We start from the raw sequence: 11,233 nt of genomic DNA on the forward strand, positions 1-11,233 counted from the left end.
TGTTTTAGAATTCCTAGAAATGTTTAAAGATTCCCATGTTTGATTGCAAATCATGCTAGGGAATCAGATGCCACGGAAATATGGATTCTTCCCTTAAACCCCTCTCAGTGGGAATGTGGATTCCCTTTAAAACAGGTGGGAATCCAGATTCCCAAACTTAAAGGAAATTGTATGTTTTATAAATTGACAATTTTAACCTTTTTTTTAAAATGACTTGGTAGTTCACATTCAAATCTAAGGATAAAATTGGAAAAATAAATAATTCATTTAAGATTCTTGGAAATAAACCAAATATAGGAATAGCTACATTCTTAGGAATGTGATTCCTAAGAATCACATTCCTAGGAATCTGGATGCCAGAAGTAATGTGGATTCTCCCGTACCAAACGCCACAAGAGCAATCATATCAGCTTGTGTATAGTTTTGCAAAATAAAAGAAAATTACTCTTTTTACACATTTTGGCCCAAAAATACACCATATCAGCTTGTGTAAAATTGGGCATTTATGCACAATTGCTACAGTAACTGTGCATATATGCATGATAACTGTAGCTCATTCATTTATTATTTTATTAATTTTTTCTCTCTCTTGTCTCTGCTTCTTTTCTCTCTCTCTCTCTCTCTCTCTCTCACTCCTCATTCACTTCCTGCATCAACCACTCATTTGTAAGCTCTTCTTTCTTCAAGCATTTTTTCTACATCTGTAAGCTCTCAACCATCTAGTAAACAGAGAAAATGGCATCCTCTTCGTTGGCGTCGACTTTGGCGAGAGTCAGAGGAGGCTTCGATTAACCTTCACAGCCGCAGCAGAGGAATGGGTCTAATCAACTTCCGCTCCGATCTACCTTGGGTTTCAAGTTGAATGGGTCTGGGTTTCAGCTTCATTTGGGTTTCGACTCTGATCAACCATGAGAATGAGAAACAAAACAAGCACAAAGCAAGTAAACAAATCTGGGTTTTGGCTTGATGGTGGCTGGGTGATGATGACAGTGGTTGAGTCTCCTGAGAGAGAGAGAGAGAGAGAGAGAGAGAGAGAGAGAGAGAGAGAGGCCATGAATGAGAAATAATAAAAAAAAAAATGTAAAAGAATGAATATTTTATTGAACAAATGTGTAGAATAGATAAACTGATGTAGATGATCTGTAAAAATAGATGTATAAAATAGAAAAAGTAGGTTTTAGATTTGTAAAATGGAAATTTTTTTTGCACATACTGATTAGGAATGGCAACGGGTCAGGTTCGGGCCGGTTTTTCCTATTCCCAGACCCAACTCACGGGTTTGGACCTGCGGCCTGGACCTGGCTTGTTTATTAAACAAATTATTTTTCCGGGGCCCAGACCCACCCTGCGAGGCCCCGTTTAGGCCAATCTATGGCCCAAATCGTGGCCCAACCCAAAAAAAGAAAAAAAAGATTGAAGCCTAAACAAAGCCCTAACGAAAATCTAATCATAGTTTAGTAACTAAAATTATTCAAAAACCTCAAAATCAAACTAAAAACCAAAAAAATACATGAGAATTGAATCAAAGCAACGAATAATTAAAACTCTAACGATTCCTCCTTTTTCTCACACTTTCTCGGCAACCAAACAGAGCTAGAAAATCACGATTCACAAACCCAAAATCACAAACATAGAAATCCCAAAATCACAAACACAGAAATCATTGAATATACATGTTTAAATAAAAATAATTACAACAGATATTCTTCAACGACAAGTTGTTTGGGCATTTGGTGGCTTTGAATTCACTGAGGAACAGTGGGGGTTTCGATCAGAGGGTGAAGGAAATGTTGAGCACAAAATGTCCATCAGATGATGCTGCACCTGCTTTGTTTGTGTATGAGTTTTCTGGGCTTGGTTGGGGCTGTCATGGTGAGAAGAGAGGAGAGTGAGTGAGGCTCAGTTGTGGCTGTGGTGGTCAAAGGAGAGGTGAGTGAGTGAGTGAGAATGGGAGGCAAAAATTAGGCAAAAATTACCTTCCCTAATACTGATGGGGATGCTTTAACACTCACATTGACATAAGTCATGTATGGATAAATTTTGCAAATCTAACTCCAAAAGTTACTCATATCATTTCATGTAAATTTGTGTTAATTTAAATTAGGGTAAACTACATATTTTGTCCCAAATATTTATACTATATTTCAATTTAGTCCATAACTTTTCAATATCGTGTCAATTTAGTCATTACCGTTATATCTTAAATGAAAATTGTTGACATAGCAAACAACCAAAATAAAATTTAAGTTTATTCTCATATCAATAGAAGCTAATTTTTTATTTTGGCCATTATAGATACATCAACAATTTTCATTCAAAAAATAACGGTAAGGACTAAATTGACACGGTACTGAAAGGTTAGGGACTAAATTGAAACAATTGAAAAGTTATGGATCAAATTGAAATATAGTGTATAGGATAAAGTCTTTACTTATATAGACAAAAAGAAAGAAATGATTTGAGGGAGTTATAAAAATTGATTAAAAAGTAATATTTTAATAAAATATAGTATAGACTGGATAAAAAAGTGATTATTTAAAATAGAAAAAAAATAGGAAAAAAAGAAGAAGAAGAAGTAAGTTTTTATTAGCAATCATATAACAACCGAATATAACTGAATAACAGTCCAAACATCCCTTTCACCACTACCATATCTGGCTCCATTTGGGTATTGTTAATTTCACCCAAACCTTCAAATGCAATCATTAATTAATCATAAAAGAACCTTCTCAAAAAAAAATTAATCATAAAAGAAGTATAACTATGCTCGTCTGGGAGCTATTAGTTACTTGCTGGCATTAAAATGAAGTTTTACGCAATTGGTAGGTGATGGATTTAAAACAAACGTGGAGTCTTTGCTAATCAACATGACAACAGGGACATACTGACTTTAGATTTAACATGATTAGTTGTTAGGGAGATAACACTTCTAGAGAGACTTCAAATCAGACAAACCAAGAGCTCAAGCTTACATTCTTCCTCTTATTTTTTTTTTTTTTTTTTTTTTTTTTTTTTTTTTTTTTTTGAGTAATGATAAATTCATTAAGAAGAAACAAAAGGACTTGCAGGAAACCGGCCCATCAACCTTAACAAGGGCCCGTAAATGAAGAGAGCAAGGATGGGGTTCCCAAGTTGTAAAAAAAAAAAAGAGGCCTAATGGGCCAAATTGTGAGCCAACCCATTTAGGAATCTAACCCAAAAAATAAATCAAACAAGGCTGAAATTGCAAAAGCTATATATCTATGGATTATGATATATAAATGGAATTCCCATCCTAATCTCAGTTAAGGAAGAGTGTCTCACAAGTCACAATCTTGGCATCTCCTTCAATCTATAAACATTTGAGTAGCCTATATATCAGTTTAGAGACTTTAGGTTTTACTATAAACTATGCTATATTACTTCTTAATTGTTTTTTGCCCTTCACTTAAGACTTTTACTCACACATATATAGTTTAGATTTTTCGCTTTCCATAAGATAAGATGTGAGGTTTCTTTGTTCTTAGTGCTCGTAAAAGAGATTCAAGATTTGGTGCAAGTGTGTCGTACCAGAATTTTTATCTTTCAACAATGCAAAACTTGATAATAAGTTTTCTCCAACTAAGGGAGTATGATGTAGGAAGCTCAAAAAAAATTATAATTTGATTGATTAATAAAATTTCCATTGAATTCTTTTTAATGGTCTAGTGCCACTCCAATCAACCTCAAATGTTGACTCCTAGAAATTTGTTCTCTCTTATTTGGTACTAGCTCTAAGTCTAAGTACTAACTATGTATCTATCTTCTATTTGTCTATTTGTCTATTTTATTTTTAGAATAGTGTCTATTACACACACTTTGTACACATAATATACACAAGTTGCAATTTACAAAGAAACTCGTGATTTTAAGGCATGATTTTGAAGTTTTGAAGCATCACGATTTCCTTTGCAAAATGTAACTACATGTACTCCTTATTATCCTCATATATCGTTTTGGTTTTTATTGCATTGGTTTTTATTGCATCACGTCGGTCCAACAGTTGATCAAAAACTCCAATTAAACCAAAACCAAAACCACTTCTTTCACTCTAATTTTTAAAACCATGCTTTTTATAGCTGAAAGTGATGGAAGAACCTACTAACTAAAATTTAAACCAACATTGTAACCTTTTTTCTCAGAACTTCCTTTTTCAGTTTTTCTTTTTCTTTTTAAGAATATATAAAACGTGTTATACATTCATGCTTAAATTCAAACCCTATATTAATTCCAACTTCTGGAATTTTGTTAACACTAGGATAAGAGACTGCGATTCGACCATCAAAGACTAGTACAATTTGAGTGATGAAGAAGATGCCTTAGTTTTTATTTTTTTAGTAATGACCACTGGTCACCTACAACAAGAAGTCCCATGGCAGACATTTTCTTTGATACAGGTGGAGTTCACTAAGTAACTCATCACTTTTGGAACTCCAGAATAGTAAAGAAATCATTGAGATAGAATGGCCGGAAATGTTTGAAACCAGCCGAGTGACCAAGCTGCCTGTATTCTTCTTCAGTCCTATGCTTACCCTTGGTCCTATAGACAGTCATGACAAAGATGTCTCCTTCTAAGAGTGTACGAGTCCTATGACTCTCATCAGACTGCTCAGGCAGCACTGGCTCACAAAGAATCAACTTTCCTCCAACTGGAACTGCCTTGTTACAATTCTCCATAATCAACTTGCATTCATCGTCTGTCCATGTCGTCAAGATCCACTGCCAAATAATAAGGTCAAACAACATTATTATAATTATTAAGATTATAAAAGAAGATTATACTCCAGTAAACAGAGACGTGATTAGAATGAATTTCATGATTGCTTGTAGGACCCGTTACATGTGAGACAATAGAACGAATAGATACATGTATCAAACACACAGAAATTTTCACTTATAGGACCATTAATATGTGAGATTTTCACGACCATTATATATGAGAGGGAGAGAGTTTTTCAACATACAGACCTTCATGAAGATTGCATCAGCAGCCGGAATAGACTTGAACATATCACCACCAACGTGGGTCACGCCTGCCAAAACAAACAACGACGGCTGTCATTAGCCATGTGGAATGGTATTCACACGTTTTTTCTTTTTTTTTTTTGATTCGGAGTATTCACACGTTACCATCAAGTAATTTTAGAAGCAAACTCATAAGGACAAAAAACTGAACGAGAAACTCGTCACATAACAAATTATAATTTATGTGATAAAGTAATAAACTATAAGTAATAAAAAATAAGTTTTATGTCTACGTGAAAAGACAAGACGACAAGAAAAAACAAAAGGTGAGTTTTTCTTTTATTTTTCTAAACTAATTATTTATTTATTTCTAAACTTTAAACATTTTTTTTTGCTGAATATTTCTTTTTCTTTTTTTGATACGTTTGCTGAATATTTCTAAACTTTAAACTTGAGGCAAAAAGTACGGTTCGAGAAATATGTTAATCTTAATGATAATGATTTTTTTTTTTTCCGGGGGATTTTATATGATTGGATTCCTACCTCCCCTCTCCCCACTGCCAAGTGCCGAACCAACACCTATGTTTAATATAGGAAATACCACGCATAGCTGCTGGTATTGTAAAATGGTAACTCTTCTAAAAAATTTTATCTTAAAAAAAGATTAACGTCACATCATGATGATAAGAGTGAAGTTAAAAATATGAGTAGTGTTAACGGGTTAAAGTGTACCCGAATTTTCACATCCTCTATTCCTCTCATAGGAATTTGCCTAACCTGGAATCCACCACAATACAAAAACAATACGGTGCGAAAATTTTGATTTATGTCATTGGTGCCGGTAACAATTTCTTATAATAATTAGGATAAATTGTAAAATTTTCACATCCTCTATTCCTCTCATAGGAATTTGCCTAACCTGGAATCCACCACAATACAAAAACAATACGGTGCGAAAATTTTGATATATGTCATTGGTGCCTGTAACAATTCCTTATAATAATTAGGATAAATTGTAAATTACATCCTCAAAGTTTAAGAGTGTTTGAATTTTATACCTTAAAATTTTAGAATTTAAATTTTACACCTCAAATTCTGAAACTTTAACATGTAAAATCTAAACACACTCAAAATTTAGAAGATAAAATTCTAATTATGAAACTTTGGAGTTATACCAATCCCATTCATTCTTTGGTCTCGGCTCTTGTTAGCTTGGGATGCAATATTTCATTACCTTAACTGCTTCTCAAATGGGCTTGGAGATTTGTGACACAATTAGAGCTAGCAGGGCTATGCATATTTCATAAAATAACTAAAGTTTAAAATGAGAAAAAAAATAAATTAAACATGACGTAATGCAATTTGTGAAGTATAAAGTGAAACATTGAGTATGGATAGAGAATTTGCTTGTTTCCATGAGGATAGCTGTTGTAGAATTGGACAATTTCTTATAATATTAATATAGAAAAAGTACACATTTCATTATATTATTATAATATATGAAATAGGATAATATAATATAGAATAGGTACAAGTTTCTTTCGGTTTAGTTTTTTACCTTTTTTTTTCAATTACAATACAAAACAAAATTATTTATTTTCTCATATACTAAAACTTAAAAGAGTTTGATTTTCAATTTAAAATATTATATATATATATATATATATTTAAATCTAATCATCCAAATTAAATAAATATATTACAGTAACAGACTAAAGAAAATATCATTTAAGATTATAATATAAATATATAATATTGATTTTTAATATAAATATAGTAAACCACGGAATCAAAAGATATTGCTATTGCATATAATAATATTAGTTTGCTAATTAATAAGTTATATATAGTTTAACTGACACTTCATTATCCCAAAATAAATTTTTGGAGAGTGAGGTTGTGGGTTCAAAATTTATTGGGTGTGAAGCTTATCAATAAGAAAAATTACTTAACACAATTATAAATTATAATGCCAATAAAATTACTAAATTTTAGCAAAATTGGAGTATGAAGTATGATAAAATCATAAAATATAATATGTGATATGTGTTTTATACTTTTAATTGCAAAAAAAAAAAAAATGTATCTTTCAAATTATTTTGTTTGTACAGTTATGAAGCACGGGTGCATTTCGGGACTCGAGTGCGGGTGCGGGTGCAAAACTCGGCAATTTTTGAAAAAGGTAGGTGCAGGTGCGGCGAGACTCGGCAATTAAAAAATAATTAAAAATATTATTATTTATATTTTTAATATATTGCTAAGCAAACTTTTTCACATTATATAAACATATACCAAATTTAAGAGCAATATTAGATAATAACTATATCATGATGTTCATAAATTAAATACAACTCATAAGTTTGAAACTAAAACAAAATAAAAGATAATCAACAAGACAATCAACAATGAGTAATAAGTTCATGAGGCCTGGTTCACAATGAGTAATAAATCAAACCCAAGTTTACAGATTCACTCACAAATCATAAATCATAGATTCACAAATTACTAATAACTATTAACTAAATAAAACTAAGAGTCACAATCACAGATTCACATATCAATAGATTCAATACCTGAGTTGAGAATATTTGGACAAAGTGAAGAATGTTTGGAAGTGAGAGCACAGCACAGAGCCACAGAGAAGAGAGCACACTAGCACAGAGCCACAGAGAAGAGAGCATACCGCACCGCAGAGAGCACAGAACCACAGAGAAGAGAGACGAGTGACGAAGTGAGAGAGAGTGTTTGGACGAAGTGAGAGTGCGTGAGAGAGTTTTAGGGTTTGTTAGTAAGTTCAAATGGTGCGTTTTACACCTTTTTTTTTTTTTTTTTTTTTTTGAATTTCAGCTTGAATCGACCGTAAAAAAAAAACACGTGGCAGACGCGGCCCGACGGCGGTCAGCAACGTCCCTGGCACGTCACCGCGTCGGACGCGGGTGTGGCGCCTTCGGGGCCGAGTCCGTGCATCCCAGTTGTACAATAGTAAACAAGAATTTTTAAAAAAATACATACATAGGTAAATATATATGTATATAAAATCCTATTTTATGCACTCATTATATATTAATTTCCCATGTTTTGTCATGATCCTACTAGTTATATTTAGGCATGAACATCTGCTAACAATTCCTCTAGTGCAGATTCCCTTTTATTTTTTTTCTTTTTTATTTTATTTTATTTTTGCTAAACCCCTTTTATTTATTTTCTAATCCTGAACTTTAGCTCATATTTGATATTTCAAACGTCCATTGAGAAAATAAATCAGTCAGAGATAAACCAATGACCCTTGTCATTGTCAACTCCTATATATCAGTTAATGTATAAAAGAAAGTAAAAAATGACAAAGAGCAACTGCCCCGCTGATCGAGGACTTGAATTTTTTTATTTATTTGAGAAGAAATACAAAGAACTTTCATTGACGAAGACGGTTCAAATTAGCCTATAAAACAAATTTAATGTTTGGTCATTGGTGACACTTCATTCATTCAGACTATGTGATAAAAATCAATAATAAATTATTTGAGAAAAAATACAAAGAACTTTTTATTAAAGACGACTGTTCGAATTAGCCTATAAAACAGATTCAGTGTTTCTCAAAAAAAAAGACAAAAAAGTTTGGTGACACTTCATTGTGTTAACGGGTACGGCACGGTACCCGTTAAGCACACTTTTTTCTGACATAAATTTTGTCTCTTATCTTAATTTATATCACTTTTTCAGTTTTGTATGTACAATTTCAAATTTTTTTAACTTTTTCTGACAAACTTTTCTTGCCTTTTCTGCACTTAACCGGCACCAAGTGGTGCTGGTTAACATTCTCCTTTATAAAAATATGGCTATCACGTCATGTACGTGTACTTCTAATATTAAATTATATTATATGTAACTCAGCATCACCACCACTTGATTTGAATTAATAATTTATATATAATTAAGTGAGTTTCTATTAAAATAATGACCAAACAAACAAGAGACTTGAAAAGGTCATCTATATTTTAATTAATGAATTAATGATTAAAAAAAACCATCACTTAATTAATATCCTAAAATTAATGATTAAATCACTTAATTAATGATTAAATAACAGACTCAATAGATTTCAAATTCTAAATTAATATCCTCTTAAAATTCTTAAACTAACTCCATAATAAACCCTAAAATCCTACCAATTCATTTAGAAATAAATCAATTAAATTTAGACAAAATTTAGCTCCAGACCAGTTTTAAAATATTTCTTTCAACTCAATATGCAGTTATTTATAAAACTATAAATATATATTATTTAAACAAATCACACAACTTATTTAAAAAGTCAAATGACCTAAAACTAGGTGTAGATGCTCTCTTTTGAATCACCCCATGATAAAATGGAAAAAGACAGTTTTAAACTGGAGATAAACCTTTTTCTTATAAATATTTCATTATCATAATATTGATATCTATTTAAAACACAATTTTTTCCATAAATTTTTTACAATCAATGAATTGTTTGAGTGATCACCGGACACCTTTTGTGTAATGATTATCTCACAAATATAAGTGTTTGTCCCCCACTAAAATCAACCAACTCAACAATTATTAAATTACTTATATTTAAGCTATTGTTAACATGATAACAGATTTGAGACTAAATTTCTAAAAAGGGAAAAAAAGAAAAAGAAAAGAGAGATAAGATTTTAAGATTTCAACGTGGAGTTACCAAAAAAACAAAAGGAGAGAGAGAGAGAGAGAGAGAAGATATATATATATTATATAAAAAAAAAAAAAAAAAAAGCAATTGAATCAATAAAACAAGTGAAGAAAGTGTAAAATCTTACCGGGAATAATGGGTGCTTTGGCAACGACCTCTGGCAAATCAAAGTTGATCCCTTCCTTAACATGAGGATGCTTCTTCAATATCATCCTCAAGCAATCCCCTGCACTCCCACCCACATCAACCAGTGTTGTCACTCCGTCAAACCCATCGTAGACGTCCAAAAAAGCCTTGATGAACGGCACAGATGCACCGGACATAGCTTTCACCATCAAACCGTTCATCTCCGGCTTTTTCCATAGTACGAGTACGCTGGCTCACCATTGGCTTTCACAAATGGCTCCACAGTGGGGTCCACCACAGCCTCGTGGACCAATGGCCACGCTCTCATCAGCTCGTCCTGATGGTGCTGTAGCACGTACGAAGCATAGGATAATCCCTCGCTGTCCGTGACAAGAGTTTTCCCAACCTCGGTCAGAGAATACTGTCTCTCCGAGGTCTCGGACTCTGGGGTTTTGCTAAGGTGCTCGGCGAACACGCCGTAACTGGTGAGCATGCGGAGGATGCGCTGGAGATTCTCCGGGTCCCCTTGGTGACCCCAGGGGAGGACACGTGTCAGGATCTGAGAGGCGGTGAGAGGTGAGTTGGACCCACCTTGCCAGATGGCATCGGCGACGTTGAGGCGTACGACGGCGTTTAGGGACATGGGTACGCTGATCATGTTGGCTAGTTCCATTATGGCTATCCTAGCTTGGTTCCGATTCTCTGTGCTCTCGTTCTCCATAATACTACTGTTTTAGTCTCTCTTTCTGGTCTCTGTGTCACTGTGTGAGTGTGAGTGTGTGTGTGAGAGAGATTGTGAAAGTAACAAAGTTCACGAGTTCAGTTTCTGGCTTTTATAAGGAAGTAGCTGGAACTAGAAGACGTGCTTCTGTTCTAAATAATTTTCACAAGGACACGGATTTTCCACAATAAGATGGCTTTTAGCACACATTTGGATTGCGTCGACAGAGGAGCCTCTTGCATTAGGCTTTTTTTTTTTTAAGTCAGTTTTTATGTGATTATATATATACGGACCTTATATAATTCTTGAGATCTACAAATACTTTATTTTTTTTAAAAAAAAACTTTATAATTGAGTTTTATAATACTGTTTATATATTTAAAATTTATTTTATTACAATATTTTAAATTTTAAATTTTTAGCAAAAAGCTATCAGTAAGAATCAATGCCATTAGTTAAAACACACACCCTCTCACAGGAAAAAAAACACAAGTAATAGCAAAAGGTATTGGTTCCGGTCTTAATCCCTTTTTGTGGGTAAAAGGTTTTGGTTGGGTCAAAGTTTAGGCATGAAAATATGGAATTGAATGAATACGATAACTATCTATCGGCGACCAAATCCAATCAGGTGGTGCCACGCATAACACAAATAGCTATCTTTTTATGCATTTCTTGATTTATTTTTGTGGCAAGAGTTTTTTTTTTTTTTTTTT

The 11,233-nt window shown here is 33.0% G+C and overlaps 1 protein-coding gene across 1 annotated transcript; it reads right to left on the reverse strand.

Moving 5' to 3' along the window:
- Positions 1–4,321: 4,321 nt before the first annotated feature.
- LOC111984913 (nicotinate N-methyltransferase 1) lies at positions 4,322–10,773 on the reverse strand. The gene is given in 4 exon segments (XM_065782627.1): positions 4,322–4,737; positions 4,987–5,051; positions 9,801–10,025; positions 10,028–10,773. Coding segments are annotated over 4 exon segments (1,083 nt in total). The 5' UTR covers positions 10,521–10,773; the 3' UTR covers positions 4,322–4,437.
- Positions 10,774–11,233: the final 460 nt, after the last annotated feature.

Source organism: Quercus suber, unplaced genomic scaffold (assembly GCF_002906115.3).
Source record: "Quercus suber isolate HL8 unplaced genomic scaffold, Cork oak 2.0 scaffold_308, whole genome shotgun sequence".
In the NCBI taxonomy this organism is placed as follows: Eukaryota; Viridiplantae; Streptophyta; class Magnoliopsida; order Fagales; family Fagaceae; genus Quercus; species Quercus suber.